Source organism: Muscardinus avellanarius (genome assembly GCF_963383645.1).
Source record: "Muscardinus avellanarius genome assembly, chromosome: 2".
Lineage (NCBI taxonomy): Eukaryota > Metazoa > Chordata > Mammalia > Rodentia > Gliridae > Muscardinus > Muscardinus avellanarius.
The window spans coordinates 133,469,105-133,489,316 of record NC_137787.1 but is presented as its reverse complement, the minus strand read 5'-3'; the positions used below and the strand labels follow the sequence as shown (position 1 = coordinate 133,489,316).

General features: G+C 39.7%; 1 protein-coding gene across 5 annotated transcripts in view; it reads right to left on the bottom strand.

The window, feature by feature from the left end:
• Nucleotides 1-1,516: 1,516 nt before the first annotated feature.
• NBEA (neurobeachin) overlaps nt 1,517-20,212 on the bottom strand; it is a gene marked incomplete at both ends in the record, with an annotated part of 621,684 nt that continues 602,988 nt past the window's right edge. For all 5 annotated transcript variants that reach the window (XM_080719963.1, XM_080719960.1, XM_080719962.1 and 2 more), the window contains 7 exons: nt 1,517-1,607; nt 2,456-2,607; nt 3,355-3,551; nt 5,657-5,758; nt 16,643-16,813; nt 17,343-17,498; nt 19,530-19,601. In XM_080719963.1, coding sequence (XP_080576089.1) covers nt 1,517-1,607; nt 2,456-2,607; nt 3,355-3,551; nt 5,657-5,758; nt 16,643-16,813; nt 17,343-17,498; nt 19,530-19,601 — 941 coding nt within the window. The remainder of the gene's footprint in view (nt 1,608-2,455; nt 2,608-3,354; nt 3,552-5,656; nt 5,759-16,642; nt 16,814-17,342; nt 17,499-19,529; nt 19,602-20,212) is intronic.

Below are 20,212 nucleotides of genomic sequence, written 5' to 3'. Positions count from 1 at the left end.
TAATCATTACACTGATTCCCCAATCTCAGAATTTCATAAATACAAACAACAATGAAGAAGGAATAATTCAGAGCTAAAACTTACTAGTACAAGGTGGATAACAAATAAGTAAGCACACCAATAAATAATGATATGTTTCTGGTGCAAAGTGCCAATACAAAGAACCCATTATCTTGTTTTATCTTTTTAAATAAATGACTGCAAGTGAGTGTAAATTCTGAGAAAATTACATTCCTGTAACATGCCTCATAGCCCTACCGACACAATATGTACATCTATGACGATACAGTCACCAAATATACAAAGAAGAAACATGAATAAAGTGTATATACCCCTGGGTGTATAACTTGATCAGTACAACGTATGGAAAATCATTTGATAGCCATCGTTTTATATCATAAAAGATGAAGTGCCTTAGGCCAAGAATTGGCTTCAGGTGAGAATTTCACGAGAACCTAAAAGAATAACTTCAGTTATTGTTGTAACAAAGTCCAACTTGTTATTAAAGAAACTAATCTATTCAAGAACCAAAGAGGAAAAAAAAAGTTAGCATCATTCTCCTCCCCTAATGTATACACACTAAGCCAGTGGGATGACTCTGGAAGAGATGTCCAGGTGCTGGGAAGTCATTACTATGGAACTAATGATCATGACTCCTATTTATACAAGAAAAACCAGGACCTCATCCCTAAGCCCCCTTTCTGCTGTGTCTTCAAATTATAAAGGGTAGGGCTGAATTTTCTTTGTAGTAAGTACCAAAAATGGCAAATAATGGCTTAGTATCCAAATGCTTTATGAGCAAATTTCACTTAGAAGGGATGACTTTATATTAAAAAGTGCAAACTATATTTTGGTGAAAATGTCAAATATTACTTGATTGAGCCCAAATTCAACCCTTTCCTCTAAACCTTGTCCTTGGACAGATCTTTCTGTTTCACCGGCGTGAACACACCTGTTCCATCCAGACATCAGGAGTAAAGAACATGCAAGTTGTAACTCCACAAGAAAATTAAGAAACATTTTGTTCTTTATACAAGGTTTTACTTTTACAAAAGTATCCCTTTAAATAAGATGCATCTGATGTACAAAGTATCAAACGTGGTTTTTTTTTTTTTTTTCCCTCAGCTTAAAAAGAGGCTGGAAATGGGATGCAGGTTAGGTTCAAAGCTTCAACTTTGTAACAACCGGACACAAGGTTCCTCAGAATTGTCAAAAGTCTCTTGTGACACGTCCTACAACCTTTTCTCAATAAACAACAATATATGAAATAATTACCAAAACATCTCCTAATTCATATAATTTACATGGTATAAGCTTGCTCGATAGCAGCTGGTGTTCAGTCCTGAAAAAACACACAAAGTAAAATGGTTGCTGACTACAATGTACAGCTATTGCTGGGTGTGATGGAATGTACAAACAGAGGTCGATGTAGACGAGGTTTTTCCACCGGAGATATTGCCTTTCTGTGAGGCGCTTGTGCTCTCAGCTCAACGTGGCTTCGCTCCTGCGCTTCTCCTCAGTATCTGTTCTGATGCTCATAATGCCACCGGTTAAAATCTATATTAAAAGCTACAATGCTACCAGAAGCCATGCCAGTAATCAGAGTCCTGAAAAAGCAGAGAAAGCAGTTAAGACGGAATGAACTCACTTGTGTGGTGCTACCATACACACTACACTTTAACCTATGTTCAAGTTGGCTGAGATGAGAACCGCTAAACATCCTCCTGGGTTCTGCAGAGGGAAGCTGAGTTAGCCCTGAGCATCCTTGAATGCTGCGCCTTGAGGAGCTCAGACATCCCACTGGCACGGCGGCTTACAGCATCACCTGGGGCCCGCTGGTTCTCAGCGAGCACACCTCCTCCCTCTGGGCTGCTGACTGCTTCCAGGGTCTCTGGCTTTTCTCTCCCTCTTTCTGATCTTTCTGGTTTTCATGAATCAGTCCACCCCTTACACTCGACTCTCACTGCACATTCTCCTTGGGCATAAGGGAGGAATAAGTGAGAGGGAGGGGGCGCTTTAGGTAGTGAGTGAGCACCTTGTATCTTTTCAAATGGAGGCCACCAGGAGTCTACAATATCTATTTTGCTGGAATCTGAATCTTCTTAGCTAGAAACCAACCTCTGCCAAAATGTTTCCTTCACATAATCTCAGTTGAGGAAAGTCCAGGAGGAGAAGAGGGGAGGACGTGAAGTCAGGGACAGTGGTAGGAATGAGCTCATGCCTTGGGCCCTGAAAACCTGGGCGAGGTGCCTGCCTTCCTCATACTCATTTCTGAAATTCCTTCCTATTCCCTTCCTGTTTCTTTCTTGCCCGAATCCTTTCCTTGGTCTCTACTCCTCCCCTCATTTTACCCTTTTCTGTGCTAGTCCTTCTTCCATCTGACACTGGGGCCTCGCTCTAGTTCACCCTGGGAGGTGCAGAGGGCTCCGGGGTGGCCTCTGTCCTCAGCGCTCACCTCTGGTCATGGGACAGGTCCATTGCTCTGATGCCAGCATCGCATCCGGGGTAGATGTACAGCTGCTTGAAGTCACAGGCCTGCCAGACCTCCACCACACCGTTGTCCCCGCCAGTCACCAGGTTCTGGCCATCGCTGCTCAGGAGAATGGCCTTCAGAAAAAGGCAGGGACCAACCACAATCAACAGCCACTACTCGGAAACACTCGCCCATCCCCGCTAAACAACCGCCTCCTTTCAGCCAGTGTCCAAGTGGTCTAAAGTCCAGTCCACAGAACTGTCAATGTGGAATTCATCAGAGTTCTTACAAAGGATCTTATTAAAAACAAATTAAGCTAATGAAATTATGAAAGCCTGAAAGAGAACATTATCAGTCTAATCTAGGAAGAACTTGAGAGTTTAGTAACGTGATCTTTTGTTAAATCCTGAATATTAACAATGTCAAGACTTTTAGAACAAATGGCAGAAGCGTTTTTCAGAGCAGCTCTTAATACTGAAAAGCCAGTGATTATAATTCACTTGTGAATGAAGGGCAATTGGGTATTTGTCATTTTGGTCTTGGGTTCTAATGATAGGACTTTTAAAAAATAAACTTTTCATGCTGTCAGGGTGCAGTGCTGAAACAATTACTTATGAAAAAAGCTTTAAAAACATCTCCTTAAGGGTCTAAATTCTAATCAAGCAACAGCTGTGGTCCCCGAAGTCTAAATTCATTGAGTTAATTACTTGGGGCTGAAGAAATGTGGGGTTTGTTCAAAGTATCGATCTACACAAATTTATATATTTTCTAAACCACACGTATTTATACATATGCCAGAGAAGTTCTATTATGAGTCCTTGAATATAAAGCCATTAATCTCTTGGCTTCCATCCTATTTAGCACCAAACATGCAGATTTACCCGTGTGGAATCATTGATTTCCATTTGAGCCAGAAGCTTCCCGTTAATGCTGAAGTTGCTGAACCGTCCTCGTTCGTAGTATATGATGCAGTGGCCTTCACTGGATACAGAAATCAGGCGTGGGAACAAGCAGTTTTCTGGTCCCTCGAGGGCTCTCAGCAAATCCCCAGTGATGGTATGGACAAGGCAAGGGCCCTCTGCAGGGGAACATCAAGGCCCGGAGTCAGCGATGCGAGTTGCCAGCCCCAAACCTCACCCAGTCAGCATGGATTTGCTGAGAGAAGATGGCAGAGGAGAGGGTGCGCTGGCCAGGGCCACGCACGGGGCAGTCACTGTCTAATAACACAGTTGTCTCCAGTGCTCCCACATTCTATGGTAAGCCTTGTTTTTAAGGTAAATGCTGGATCTTTTCCATCTTTTGGTACTAATCATAATAAAGGGACATGGTTGATAGATTATGTGAAAATGAAAACCTGCACGGCTCACAAGGTTACTCCTAATGTGCTTTTCACATGATTTTCCTGAAGGTCTAAGAGAATTACCAGAATGGTTGCTAAATTTTTTTAGTAGCAGCAAGAAAATTTTCTAGTAGCACTGTTGTTGTTGTTGTTGTTGTTGTTATTATTATTATTATTACTGTGAATTGAACCCAGGAGCACTCTACTTCTCAGGTACGCTTCCAGACCTATTTTATTCTTTATTTTGAAACAGGGTCTCACTAAGTTGTGAGGGCTTCTATAAGTAGTGGAGGCTGGCTGAGAAGCTGTGAGGCTCTTGTGTCATTCTCTCAAGTACTAGGATTACAAGTGTGTGTCACCACACCTGGTGAGCAGTAACATTTTAATATTGTATATTACAAAAATATATTGTTGTCAGATAAGTTTAATCTTTTCTGTATTCTATACAGAACATCTAGAAGTAAAATTAAAGAATTTGGACAACTTCTGTCTTTATTTTTTATTTTATTTATTTATTTTTTTGGTGGTACTGGGGGTGAAACCCAGGGGCTTTCTACCTCCGAACTATATGTCCAGACCTATTTTATATTTTATCTGGAGACAGAGTCTCACTAAGTTGCTGAGAGCCTCACTAGGTAGCTGAGGGTGGCTTTGAACCTGTGTGATCCTCCTGTCTCAGCCTCCCAAGCGCAGGGATTACAAGCGTGCACCACCACACCCAGCTTACTTTCTGTCTTTAAATAAATAGTAAAGCAAGAGTATTAAAGGGGTGAAGGGAGGGACTTCTTTTGCCCAACAGCTTTTGGGGACTCCTGAAAATAAGTGCTTGATATTATTTGGAATTATATGTCTACCTTCTTACTCTGAAAACCAAACCAAACCTGCAGAAACTGTGAATAAATTATATTTTCACTTTTCAATCAGTTAATTTGAATACACACATATTTTTCCAAACAAGAGACATTATAGGACTACACTAAAATTTAGTTTCCTGATTGCTAAAGTAAGAACTCCAGAAAAAAGGGGAGGGCAAAAAGAAAATTGCCACCAGTCACCTTCTAATATCACCAAGTGTCTACAGAAAATGTTTCTCTACTTTTGTGTTGCTTACTTTCTCTATCACCTTCTTTTATTCTAAGAAGGAAAACAAACAAACAAAAAACATGGCCCCTGGCTCTTAGAGAAGGGAGAGTACCCATTCTCCACAAAGCAGCCAGCATTAGCTCTAACAAACAGACTTGATCCTCTCATCACCTTGACTACAACAGATGTCAATGATTTCCCACCATACTTAAAATAAAAGATGCAAATCTTGGGCTGCCAGCACCGCCCCCCCATTGGTCTTTGAGCTTCTCCCAAGCACCAGGCTCCTTTCTGCCTTGAGTCTCCCATGAGCACTGTTAGGTGAGCCACAATTGAAGCCTCAGTTTCCCAATTTTTCCCCAAATGACACTTGGACAAATAGACAAAAGAACCAAATGGTCTTATTTCCTTTAAACCAACCTGTTTTTGCAGAGAAAGGACCTTGCAGAGGAAGGCCATTCCAAACCAACCCCCTCAGAGCATCGGGGACATTTTTCCCCTTGTCTTTTAAATGTTCTATTGAATGGCTGCATCCTAGAGATGGTTGCAACAGAATTTACCAGCCTTATGGTTAAAATGTGGTGACCACAAAATGCTGTATAAAATTTTACACATATTTCATATTAATAAATATTAATGGTAAAACCAAATAACTGCAAAGAACCTCGAGATTGTATTTGTCTGGAAGAAATAAACTGTGATTAGATTGAGAAAATGGTACATTTTCTAAAGGTGTAAAATGAAAAGAAAAGACTTCTGACCTTTAGCACCACTAATAACGAGTCCAAGCTCTGCACAGACAGAAACACAGACAACTTCATGGTCATGGCCTGTGAGGACAGCTCTTGGTGCTGGATAGTCACCTGCAAGAAAACCACAGTGGTGAGCACTGCCGACCTTCAGCAGACACACAGAGCAGCAGCCATGGAAACCAACGCCTCCAAGAGGGTCAGCAATGGCTAGTGAGGACAGTACCAGCTGTGTGGCCACAGGCACCAAATCTTTCTATTTCCTCATCTGCGCAATGGGCATACTTATGGTCCCTACTTCCTGACCACCTGGCCTTCGAGAGCGAGCATGCAGATGACAGGATAGGCAGCGTAGACGACGTGCCTGGGACACTGTGACAGTGGTGGTGACAGCTGTGTCTTCTCTCCTGGTTACTGTGAAGCAGGCTCAGTGCCTGGCAAGGTGCCATCTCAAGCTGCATGTGTCACTCACTTAATTCCATTAACATTTGTATTAGGTACAGTTACTATCCCCATTTTTGAGCCTACAAACCCAAGGTTTTGCAAGGTTAGTCAGTTCCCAAGTTAATATGTCTATCAAGTGCTGGATTTGAGTCGGGGCTCAACTCTGAAACCCATGCAATTACCCATTTACAAATGTTCCCTAAAATCTTCAACGAAACAGGCAGAGGCACTTTCCCTGAGGTGATGGGGGACAGGGAAGTGGGTGTGAGGAGAGCAGTGAAGGAAAGAAGAGATAATTTTTGAATTCTCTACTGGTGAAAACCCAGCTAGACGCACTGGCTGACTCCTATTCCACAAGCATTTTTCCTCGAATTTGCTTGGGCTTTTAGTGTAGATGTTTAATTGGGGTATTCGGAATGCAATGAAGATCAGAACATACGAAGTGCTTTCAGAAATGAACCAGTCCTTCTAAGGGCAGGCGTTCTTCCAAGTGGGCGATGACTGGGGATTATGGAGAGGGATGAGGTACTGGAACTGGACTCTTGCAAACCACATCAGACAGCCTTGGCCTTCTGTGGGCTTAACACTCAGCAGCAATTATGCTGGGAGGAACAAACGTGCTGTGTGCACACAGAGAGCAGCAGGACTCAAAACCATCTCTATGTGAACGAGGAGAAAATCAGGATGAATGGTAGGACCGGCAAACTTAAGAGGACGTCACGCCCAACACCTGACTAGGCAAGTTGCCCAGAGAAGCCAGCTTGAGATGGAGTTGGGGACTCTGTAAAGTCTTAGGGTTCAGGATTGTGGGGGAAAGAGGAAATGTGGAAGGTAAATGTGGCGGGGTGCCATCTTGGGTTGGTTTCAAGTAGTTTCTTTGGTAGGTACATATATAATAAATACTTAAGTAATCAATATCTCAAAAATCCTTTAATTCTAAAAACAAAAATCAGGGAGCTGTGTGAGAATTTGTGAAAATTCTTTAAACTTGTATAAAACACTGACCTTTAAAAAATTGTCATTAACTTTAAAGGCAAAACAAAATAAACAAGTGAACAATAATAACAACGACAAAAAATAAAACAAGAAAGAAAGCCAAACTCAACCTTGGCCATATTGGACAGAATATGAAGACCCAAATCACTGAAGGGACTCACTACTGAGGGCCAGGTGATCAGAAAGAAGGACACGGGGACTTAGTAACAATAAAATTTGGACCTGGATCACTCAGATTCAATACTTACTGATACCCTGAAATATTCCACTATTTCCATGAACTTCACACTTCTTTTCCCATTTCTCTCTTTTAGTTTTTAAAAATGATTGTATCAAACTCAGAGTATAACATTGATTCATCTTGGATATAAATTTTTAATTTTGGGGGGAGCTACTGGTTATTAAATCCAAGACCTTACTTATACTAGGCAAGCTCTACCACTGAGCTACATTCCTGGCCTTTTTTATTTTGAGGCCGAGTCTCACTGGGTTGATCAGGCTGACCTTGAACATACAATCCTCCTGCTTTAGCCTTCTAAGAAGCTGGGATCACAGGTGTCCACCACTGCACTGAGGAAGGTGTGTTACTTTTAATTGTATCTACAATTTCATCATTATATATAATGATGTCTTTGTGCATATATATTGCTATAATTATTTCATTGTAAGTTGCCACTTTCACCAACAATTGTTTTCCCCTTTAAAGGGCATGTCTTGTAACTGTGACTCTTTAGAACTTTTGGTATTTCACAACCTAGGGTTTATGTACCTTCTGTGGATGTTTTTCTTGAGGGTAAAAAGTTCTATAAAAAATTTTCAATTTCAGACTTGCATTTGAATGATACTGTAAAATTTCATTAAACCAGTTATAAAGATAAAACCTCTCTCTGCTGTCAAAATCTATGCTGTAATAATGTTCTCGCTGTAGAAATTTAAAATTGAAATATGCTTTAAGATGAACTAATTAAGTCAGTGTTTCTCAAACCATGTCTCAGGAGATTCAAAGGCACATTCTTAGGAGTTTGAGACCAGTCCTGTCCTTCTCTCTCTCGTTCTCTCTCTTGTGTTAATGACAATTTTATTCTTTTTAAATCGGGATCAGAGCATTATGCAAGTTTGAGGCACATTATTGTAGATCATTTTATTTTTTTCCTCCAAGTTCATGCATTCCTTTCAAGTTGTCAGTTTTTTCAACTCCCTGACTTTCCTATATTTTTAGAATTAAAAATTAAAATGTTTTGATTACATATTACGTATTTATATGTGCAGGATTAAGGGAATAAAGTGAATGGTTTTGGACCCCCCACCAGTTGAAGAAGTACAGATTTTCAGTAACTTTCATGTCCCTCTTCTATGTCTGAGAGAACATCTTTTTAAACGTTCTACATTATTTCTCTTCTGTTTATTCTCTATCACCTGAAACAGGGTGTTTGAACTGAGCTCTTTCATAGTGCTTGAGTTTCTTCATGGTGCCTGCTCATCTCTGTGAACTGATATTCTGGGTGGGGTGATCCCCATAGCCCCATCTCTGCATCATGGTCTTGGCACTCTTCTTGCTGAGAGCTGTATCTTGCCTTGAAGCCACTGGCTCTCTGTAGAGGGTCAGGTGCAGGGCAGCCTGAGGGTTCAAGGGCTGCGGAAGCACCCACGTCCTGGAGAGCCCCTCATTTCTCCATGATGTGCCCGGTGCGGCCAGCCTGCGGCTGGACTGGCCGCTGTCTCTCTGCCCCACAGGGGCAAGAGGGAAAACTGTGTTATCTAAGAATGCGCCCAACACCCTCCACTCCGGCCTGCGGGCATCCTCCTCACTAACACACACCCTCCTGCCTCTCCAGGGAGTCTTCACAGTTTCCTGTATGTCTTCGTAGACCCACCAGCTGCTGTTCTGCTTCCCAGGCATCCATCCCTTAGATCAGGCGAGAGCACGGCCAGCCACGCATGCTGGTTTGCCTTTTTATCTAAATCTATGCATATTGTTTTAATGGTTTTGAATATTGGTAGAATATTCATTTATGTTTTCAGTAGTCCTAGATTTTCCTAAAACATGTTCAAATAATTTTTATAGGTGTGTTTCTAAGATACCCTGAATTCCCTGGTAAGAGAAGGATTGATAAGATTTTATGTGTGCTATTATCTTTTATTTTTCCAAGTGACTATTTTATCTTGGAGAGATTGGTAAACTGACAAACCCTGAAATGATGTGTTAGATAAAATTTATATAAAATAGAGTTTTTGAAAGCTTTCACTTATATGTTAGAGGAAAAAATTAAAAAGCCATCTAATTTTGTTGCAGGGATTTGAGAAAAAAGTACAAAATATTAAAAATATATACCTTAGGTTTTCTATATACTTTCTATTAGGAAATAAGCTTTTTAAAGGCTTCTGTTTGACTTAAAGTTTACAATGTTTTAGTTATCATTATAATTTTCTCAGATCATTTGAATTCAATAGAACTTAAAATATTAAAAGATATTGTCTAGGAGCCCCCAAAGCATTGTTTCCTTTTTTTTTTTTTTAAGAGACTCCAGCTTAGGCTGGGGAAAAGTAAATAAAATGTTATGCTATGCTTTTTGAGTTGGGAAATTGGTAGCAGGAGAAAGCGTATTTCCTATATTTCATTGCCAGGGACAGGTGTCACACACCCCAATAATTACTCAAAATCTTGGGAATATCCAGTCACTGTCACATCACAGGTGATGGATGTAGCTCAGGGTTAAAGGGCCCAGTGCAGAGGGAGGTGCAGGTGAGAGCTCCCCCCTGAGGACCACAGCGTCCCCGCCCTCATCCCTGCTCATCACAACACAAATGCTCGTTGTGTGATGGAATGGCTGTAAATGATAAAGAACAAACATGCCTGACTTTGAGATTCCTCACAGGCAAGCATTTGGGAATTCCAAGTATAAAGATTTAGTCATTCCAATCTTCCTGAAATCAAGGGGGGGGGGCATTACAATGGTAGCAGGTGCTGCTATTCACTAGCACCGACAAGGAGAGATTTTTCCATGCGATGGTCTATGGTCTTACAGAGAAGGTAAAAGTAAAGATTACTCATGGTTCTTAATTGAGTCTCAATCGTGGGCTGCTGCTGCACAGGGGAAGCTTTGGTCCTTAGGAATGGGAGCTGCGTGGGGACAGTGGAGCGTCCCACACTCTCAGTGCTGTTCTGCCAGAGTCAGAGGATGGACCCCTTGGTGCATTCTGGCCTTGGCAAGGCCACAGCAGAATCATGGTAGAAGCTATTTTCATTCATGTTTATACTTACACGGTGAATTTTTATTTAAAATTCCAGAAAAGGCAATTTTTTAAAGGATATAGTAGTTCACTGCTGCTGTGATTTCAAGAGCTGTTTCAAAATATTATACTAGAACCTTGCAGGGATCACTGAGAAAAAGGACCAGTGGGGAACCCCTTATCTTAAGATATGGGTTCTCAGGTAATGGGGGGCTGCCACAGAGGTCTGGTCTGGGTCCCAACCAGGCCTAGGCCCATATATCCCGAGGTCAGAGAGAGCACAAGTGAAGACTGCCCATGGGTTGGAAAATGTCAATTTTCTGTGATGTGTTATGTGACTGCATATCAGGGTATTCAAGGAGGAATAGAAGAGGGCGGTGATGAACCCATGTATTCTTTTCCTCTAAGTTCTTCTCCCTCTTCAGAGATGCCACCAGCCATATTTTCCTGAGCTCTATAGTTACTGAGCAAATATCAATGCCTGAAGTACAAATCCGAGATCCAGGTCACAATCTTTCCCTCATATTCCCAAAACAACCAACTAAAGATTTCACTTACCCTCCCAAAGGAAGCTGGGTGGTGTGTGGTGTCTGGACACCCACTGGTCTGTGTGCTACAGCTATCTGATCAGAGAATGAAGTATCACCTGGTTTTTCATAATGCTTTCAACTTTTCTGGAAAGACCTTTCTGGAAAACTCATGGCCCATAAAGAAGGAAGTGAATCAGAGACTCAATGGAAAGTAGCCCCCTTTCCAGACCCAAACTCTAAGATGTCTCTAGATGTTAAGATGAGGAGGCAGAACAAGAGCGGTCCACTGGGTCCCGGTCTGGGCTGGGCTGTTCCATTACATGTACCACCACGTGGCCTGCTAGGTGAGAGTTACTACACAGCTGACTGTGCTTCCTGTCCTATCTAGTAAAAAGACTCCAGGTTTAATAGTATAAACCACAGATAAGATTCCTTGCTCTGAACAGTAACACCAACTTGTCTAACACACATATACATTTAATACCATAATTATAAGCCTGGTGTGGTGGTGTACGCTTGTAATCCCAGTTCTTGGGAGGCTGAAACAAGAGGATTGTGTAGGTTCGAAGTCAGCCTCAGCTACTTAGTGAGACTGTTTCCAAACAAAATATGAAAAATAGGTCTGGAAGTATAGCCTGGAGGTATAAGGCCCCTGGTTTTCATCCCCAGTACAAAAAAAAATGTCATAACTATAATACAATTATACTTTAAAAATATATCCAGGCTAGTCTTTGTCCATGTTCTTATCTCTTATAGTACTACTGGCCAGTGGTGGCTGTAGAGCTGGGCACCAGGATAGTCATTTTAAAGAAGGCTGGGTGCAGACAAAAGGGGGACGTGATTTGGCAGATGTTGTGTGACAGGCTGTGGCTGGTGGGAGGGTCAGCACCAGAGCTGAGGCCACACAAAGAGAGCTGGGGAGGTGTGTGCACAGCTGGACACTCCTTTTCAACCGGGTTCTCCTTTTGCAGTCCGCATAATGCTTATACATGAGCTGAAAGACCACATTTTAAAAAATGGCACAGAGCAGCACATAGCAATGTCTTAGAGATATTACTCTGTGAATATGTGTAGATTTGATTTGAAAAGATGAGCAGTAAATCCCCTCTCAAAGTTTCATATTGCTATGATTTTAAAACTTTCATATGTATGTATCATCAAGCTCTCAATAAAGCACTTTATATCTAGTATAAACATTTAAATTACATACTTTAAGAGCAGATTGGCTTTTGCGCTGAGGTCCCAATGTATTTTCAGTGTCTATTGAAGAGACAACAATGTTAACTTGCCCCTCTTGTGACTATCTTGTTGGAAGCTACAGCGCGTAATGAGAAATGTCAAGTCCCAAGATCAATGAAATTTTGGACTCTGGGGATTCAACAAGAATAGCATTGATCCTTTTAAAGAACACCAGTCAGAGATGGGTTGTAATATATTGCAAAGAGGGGCTCCAGAGGATAAGCGGCCAAGTCCAAGATACCTGCCTGACAAAAAATTCAATCAGCTTTTAGCACAAATTGCCTGCTCGCTCCGCTTTCTTTCATGCAGGAGGCTGCTACCAATTAAAGTGCGCAAATTAATTTTTATCACTTCCAAATTAGTTTCAGAATTTGTGTAAGTCTGTTTCAGATGAAAGCATCTGTCCCTCACATCTTTGCAATTCTCTTATCTAGTTAGGGACCTATTTAAAATTTCCAAGATAATTTTCTGTGTTCAAAGCCATGCGTTTAAAAAAATAGCAATGAGGATTACTAGTATAAGATACATTAATAAAACAACTATCATTCAACTGTAACATATGGTAGGCAGTCTCTGCTTGTTTCTTTTATGGTCTGAAATTCTCTGTGTAATAACCTATTTTCATTGTCTTTGTGACAAATTCATTAAAATTGTAAAAGTAATTAGAAAGACTAATACTTTTGAGATGTCTAAATTAGTCACAACAATACATTTGACACAATGGAACCATAGACCTTTCCTATATCTACCTAAAAAAAGAATCTACAAACATTATTCACTTTTTCTCTGGAATTACTGTAGAGCTGTCCACTACAATATACTAATAACAATGGTAAAAAGACAAAATACTAAAGTAATTTGAATTTATACTGCAATTTCAGTTAGATAACACAGCCTCTCATTACATGGTGTTGTAATAAACATGTATGATTTGGTCTCTGTCATACAAAACAATTCAGTGTGTGTAGCAAGGCTACTCCCTGGATTATAACAGCTACTGGGATACTATAATAATAATAACAATACTAATTATTATTATTTGCTTATGTGGAGCCGGGCGTGGTGGCACACACTTGTAATCCCAGCATTCGGGAGGCTGAGACCCGAGGATCGCAGTTCGCGGACAGCCTCAGCTACCTAGTGAGGCCCTCTGCAACTCAGTGAGACCCAGTTTCAAAATAAAGAATAAAAAATAGGGCAGGGGGTGTAGCTCAGAGGTCGAATGCCCCTGGGTTCCATTCCCAGACCCGCAAAAAAAAAAAAAAAAAAAAAATTATTTGCTTATGTGGTACTTGGAATTGAACCCATAGATACTACCTTTGAGCCACATCCCCAGTCCTATTATTTCTTATTTAGAAACAGGGTCTCGCTAGGTTAATAAGAGTTTCATTACTTGCTGAGGCTGTCCTCAAATCTGTGATCCTCCTTTTTCAGCCACCCAAATACTGGGCTTATGGGAGTGTGCCACCATGCTCGGCTGACTACTGGGATATTATGTTTCATGCTTGGAGTTTCCCCTCAAGTCTAGGTTAATATATTCAACCTCCAAAACCTAGGGGCATTGTGTCATGCACTTTAATATGAATTCAGACATCACTAGCTTTTTGCTTCTGAGTAGAAATGCATTATGAGACAGAAAACATATGCAGCCTGATTCTCTGACCTGTGAATTGGTAGATAGAGCAGATTAAACTGGGACAGAAAAAATAAGACCTTTTTCTTTCATATTGCAAGTTTTCTGATGGCAATGATTAGGTATGTCTATGTCAATATCACAGTGGGTTACAGATATGACAGTCAATTCAGGGTGCACTGTGATCGCCTTTACAGAGGCTGAATTACCAGTATGCATGGCTGCTCTAGTCAGGCATACCTATGCCACTAGGCTGCTTGTTTTAGACAAGTGATTCATGAGTGAGTTAATTTTGTCAAATACTAAATCTGACTTTTTATTTTAGTATTATTCTTATGGCATAAAACGGAAGCCAGTATTTTATGTAATTATCAATTTATGATCAAAATGTAAAGTGAAAGTATCTTACGGATGGCCAAAATGTTTATGGTACAAAATATTATCTAATAAAAACCAACTATTGTTGGTTTAAAAGGTCATTAGAAAATAAAGTAGCCAACAGGGATAATTACTATAATTTATCATTTTTCTTTAAAATTCTTTACTTCACAGCAGTATACTATATAAAGTATCTTATCTGTGCTACCAGACAGCAGCTTTTAAGAAATGCATCCTCTTTTTGGAAGTAATATTTGCATCACTTCTAAGCTTCATTTTTGAAGATGTTAATTATATTTAAAGCTCTATTCTGCTTCTTTGGATTTTTTTCTAATAACTTAATTTTCACCACATGTATGAAAGATACTATAAAGGACCCACTGCTTAATTAAATATTAAGCAGTTAATTAAAGGACTGCTACATTACTCTGAAGATAATATTAAAAAATTTGGAAATATGTGAAAATATAATTAGGTAAAATATGTGAGATGCTGTCACATGCTTGAGAATAATAAAGCCATCATTAGTAGGTCAAGTTTTTTTTTTTTTTTTTTTTGGTGGTACTGGGGTTTCTGGAAGCCCTTCTACCTCCGGGCTACACTCCCAGACCTATTTTTATACTTTTTTATTTGGAAACAGTGTCTCTTAAGCCAGCGCGGTTGGCTTCAAACCTGCGTGATCCTCCTGTCTCTGCCTCCCAAGCACAGGAATTATAAGCGTGCGCCACCACGCCCGGCAGGCCAAGTATTTTATACATGTGCACACACACATACACAGCTACATTAGAATTCTGTTAACAGACGAACTTTTTTAAGGACAAAGTTTTAGATGAATCAATAGTATGTTAACTCATTAGTATCTAGAGCAAGATACTTAGTAATAATGTAGAATTGACAACACACTGAGTTTTTTACCCATTGTCCAATTCCAGCTATTTGTAGTAAGAATAAAACGTCCCCTATTAGCCAGGCATGGTGGCACATGCTTGTAATCCCAACATTTGGGAGGCAGAGACCGGAGTATTGCAGTTCACGGACAGCCTCAGCTACTTAGCGAGGCCCTCTGCAACTCAGTAAGACCCTGTTTCAAAAATAAAAAGATAAAAAAAAAAATAGGGCTGGGTGTGTAGCTCAGAGGTACAATGCCCCTGAGTTCCATCCCCAGTACCTAAAAAAAAAAAGTCTCCTATTATTTGGTCATCTAGTTCAATCTTCTAGTAACCTAACTACAAATATTTGTATGGTCTCCTAAGCTTTGATGGGGTCTTTGTTCCTGTCCATCCATCCATCCAAAGCCATCTTGTGCCTTTGCAGTATTCTGGCCACAGTGCGTGACCTGGGGAGGGAGTGGCCTTGAAGGGTGAACACTCAGTGCTTCTCACAGGCTGAACCTCCGGGGGAGCAGCCTTGGGCCCATCAGCTGAAACATGGTGTCTTGTATATTTCCTGTCTGTTCTCACTGTACTTCCATTATAGATGCTCAGGGTTCCTGGGAAATTCTTCCCTCTTTTGTCCTAGGTAGGTATGGGCATGGCATAGATATTCCCTAAACTCATGTTTGAGGTGCTATTGAAGTTGTGACGAGTGTGTGAGTTACAATTTGAATAACCTTGGTTTAGGTACCATCCACTTTCATCATGCACAGAAACCATTTTGTTTTACAGAAAATACATACATTTGAACTACTGAAAGCTTGGTCATGGAGAGCAGTAATTCCTTATAGGCAATTTCTTATTTGTTTATTGAAAACCTCTCATATATGTCACCGTGCCAGGACCCAGAAACACAATCTTCTTCAGTGTTCTCACAGAACAACAGTTCCAAGGACTAATTACTGCTCTTCCATGAACACAAAGTTCCATGGAGAAATAAGTTTGAGAAACTGTGGGTTAAACAAATGTCAACGTGTTTGCCTGTATAATACTTCAGAAGTTATACAGAGACAGAATATATGCAGTGTTTCCCCAAGTTACTTACTACAAGGGAGATTTACTAGAAGGGAGCCCTCTCTTCTTTTCCTAGAAGACTTTTTAGTGAGCACTCCTGTATAAAAACTATGTGAGGCGTCATTATAAGTAGTCAACGGTCTTACTCAGTTTTGTGTCCCAATTCCTGTTCGGAAGGGGTTGTTCACAAATGAATAAATACAGATATTTCCTATACACATGATAGAAAGTAGTAAATTCATTGAGGCATAAATAAAATCTAATTGCAACTCAGAAAAGAGAGAAATCATATTTGTTGAGAGAAATAATGAGATTGAATGGGCCAGGTGAAATTTCTGAAGCATGGGGAGGTGTGGATATTGGGTAAGGAGGCCAAGAAGATCCTACGAGGGCATCTGGGAGTCTCCTCAGGCCGAAGGTGATAGTAATTGATAATGTTTATACTTTTAACCCAGCTACATTACAATAAAATTTTTTTGTCACTTAAGCTTTCATATTTTTAAATCCTCATACTCTCAGGAGAAACTATACATTAAATCAGAAAGGCAAAATCTATTGAAGTAAATGCAATCTGGGAGGATAGTTGTAGACAAGCACTCACTGCTGTTGGGGTTGTCTCCAATGATGTGGTGCCGCCCACTCCAGTACCACAGAAGCAAGGTGGCATCGCGAGACCCAGACACGATGTAGCAGTCGCCACCAATGTAGGACTCAGACCTGGCCAGGCACGTGACCACGTCCCAGTGGCCAAATACAATCTGAGTCAATTTCCCTGCAGCACAGAAAGGACAGTTTAGCTTAATTTACTCTTTTTCTTTAGATAGTCATAAGTTTAACCTAAGTTTATTCCACTAGATTTGGAAGAACTAAATCTATAGATCCTTAGATTTACAAAATAATTCAAATCTGATCACAGCTACATTTTTGCTTCTGAAAATTCATACAAGTTGTTTACTTAGAATTTTTAAGGAAGGAGATTATAAAATAACACAATCATGATTTTTATCTTTAGACTTGGGCTCAGACTAAGGAGAGGCTTAAGGTCTTTTATTGGATAAGAATTTAGGGAAGAAGACAATGACTGCAGCTGTCCTAAGAATGTAGGAATCATGCCAAAGTTCAGAATAGATGGAGTCAGAATTAGTTATTTAGCTTACAATGTAAACATTTAATTGGAATCATGACCACTGGTCCAATGTTGGCAAATGATGGAAATGCCTTTACTGTTGAGTTCATATGAAGAGCTGATTTTTAACCAGGGTCATTTTAAAGAGAACATGCTATATCAGAGTTAAGATTACCTGTTTCTGTGGAATAAACTCTGAAGCTCTTATCCCAAAATCCACAGATAAGAATATAGCGATTATCTGCTGTGACCACGAAACAGTGTGCGTTGATTTGAATACTCTGGTCCACAAGGTCTGTGATCTGCCGTTTGTTCACACCAGAGTTATTGGCTAAAAATAGGTGGAAAACAAAGAATGTGAACTAAGATTACAAGAGTTTCATCAAGCATTCAGAGGAGCAAAGGGGAAAATACTTTTAGGCTTCATTTATGTAGCAGTAAGTTTTTAAAGCTACCAGATTATTAAGATTTTAACATTTTCCCTTGAGGAATATAAATTTCCTCAGTAGCAGTGATTATTTATGAGCCATATTATACATTTAAAAACTATGCCAGAAATCTAAGTTCTTCCTCCACCAATAAATAAGAACAGTATGAGGAATTTAAGACAATGAATTTTAAATAGAATAAAAATATTTAAATACATTTAATTCTCTAGATGTTTGTTATGCACAAGCTCATTCGCATACAGCAAAACCAAATGAAGGATAAATACTATGTGAAGTATGTTATATGAGAAAAGATATCTTAATACTTTCCCCAATCTGGCATTTTCTGGTGGTATTTACAATTTGTGTGAAAAGAATAAGGTGGAGATTTGAGCGAGGGATGTTATGTGGGCAGCCCCACAGGGAGCTTTAGGTCAGCAGCTCTAAAGACCTGGATTGTCAACAAACAGAAGGCCTTTCCAGAATGGCCTGGCAGGGAAGAGAGGAATAATAAAGATGGGAGTGAGATCTGGGAGGAAAGAGACAGGCAAAGGATCGGTGCGCAGCACTGGGATTGCATCTGAATAAAGTCAGGAACTCAGAGGCACATCTGATTTCCCCAGTGCCTGTCTGGATGCCAGCCTGTCCCTTATGCCATGCCATCCTTTCAGGAGTAATCCCTGGGCTGAATTCTTAAGTAGAAAATGCAGATGTAGGAGGTCACCACCACCACCACTCTCTTAACATCAATTAAATCTAAGTGCTATTCTTTGTAGATATCTGCTAATACTATAAAAATAATTACTAGGGAAGATGAGCAATGAAAGAAAATATATATTTAAAAGGCAGTAAGGCAAAACAAAACAAAGGTCCTGGATCACTGGAAAACCCTATAATTGGGCCTTGACTAATTAGAAGAGAGCCATCAACTTTTCCATGGTCATATACTTGTATATTTAACTGTCAATGTCTCTTAGACAGAGGGAAGAGACAGTAAAACGTTCTTAGTCCTAAGCTTTGTATTTCCCTTAGACATGTAAACGCTATGTTGTATAGGGGTATAACAGAAATGGCTAGATACTCTCTCTCTCAGTTTGAAGATAAAAATTGAACTAATCTAAGAATAAAATACCATAACTTGTCTTAGTAAAGCCCTTTGCAACTCAGTGAGACCCTGTTTCAAAAAAAAAAAAAAAAAAAAAACTTAAAAAATAGGGCTGGGAGTGTAGCTCGGAGGTACAATGCCTGTAAGTTCCATCCCCAGTACCATAAAACAAAAAAACAAACAAAACCATAACGTGTATATATCATAATAGTTTTTCATAGCATTTTCAGGTAATTTTCCTAATTTAATTTTCTAAATGATCTCAGAAGATGGGCAGAATAAACATTATAAACCACCTCATCAATATAAAACTGAGAGACCTGGAAAGATGAAGGGGCTTGCTCCAGATCATATGGCCAAAAAGTATATGTGATTACTTAAAACTATCTTAATACTTTCCTCAAAGAGTTATAGCTCATGAGTTTGCAAATGTGTAGCCCTATTGAAAAAGGCTTTCTAGAAAAGACATTCTTCAGCATTAGTTTCCTTTAATGATCTCTTTGAATCTTTGTATTTTACATAATATAGAGTTGTAAGGATATTTTAGGCTGAAACAAAGGGCAGTTTGTAATGATTTGCTTTGTTTATAATCAACTTAAATGACCTCCTAAAATATCAAGAAAATGTCACAAGTAATTGGTTTAGTAGCAAAAAGTTCTTAGATGGCATATTATGATTTGCACAGCTCCTCAATGGTAACTTGATGCTATTTGCACATTAATTTTGTGGCTGAAAAAATTATTATCCAACTATCCTTTGTGAAAAATAACCATGTAAGAGTCTGTGGAGAGTCAGTATTCATGAAAACACATTCTTTTGGTTAACATACCAATTAGTGGGTCCATTTCAATGGGAAGATGATGGGCTTGATCCAAGGAGTACCCCGGAGCTCCTCTGAGGCCTACAGATTTAAAGGGAGAAAGAGAAAAACACCATACAAGCGGTGTTAATATATAAGCAAATGCTTAAAAACTCTGGTACATTTTAAGAATGAGTCAGTCATATGACTTTATAGTTAATTTTTTTTAAAAAAAAAAGCATTACAAAAGATTTCAGGTTTCCACTTAAGATGTAGACTGACAAAAAAAAGATTTTAAAAAGCTGGGGGGGACAGGTATATGCAGGGAAATACACCAAGTGATACACGTGTCTGTTTATATTACTTTGAATTTTATTATGATGTATAATTGCAATGGACCAATAAAAATATTAAAATGCAAAAAAAAAAAAGAGAAAGCTTGAGTGAAAATAGAGGAACATAACATTTCTTGAACCCATCACAAAGTTAAGGTAACAAAGCAATCAATGAATCTGAAGTCAGAGGAAAAGCCACTCTTCCAATCAGGGATGGTGGGAGTGTGGGCTCCCCAGAGGCAGGGTAAGGCAGAGGCTGGGCCCAACTCAAGGGACCTGCTCTCAACAGATGACCACCAAAGCGAAGGTGTAAAATCAAGTCAAACCAAAGTCTTAGTCATACTAAAAGCTACTTTCAGGAGATTAACGTTCAGGGCT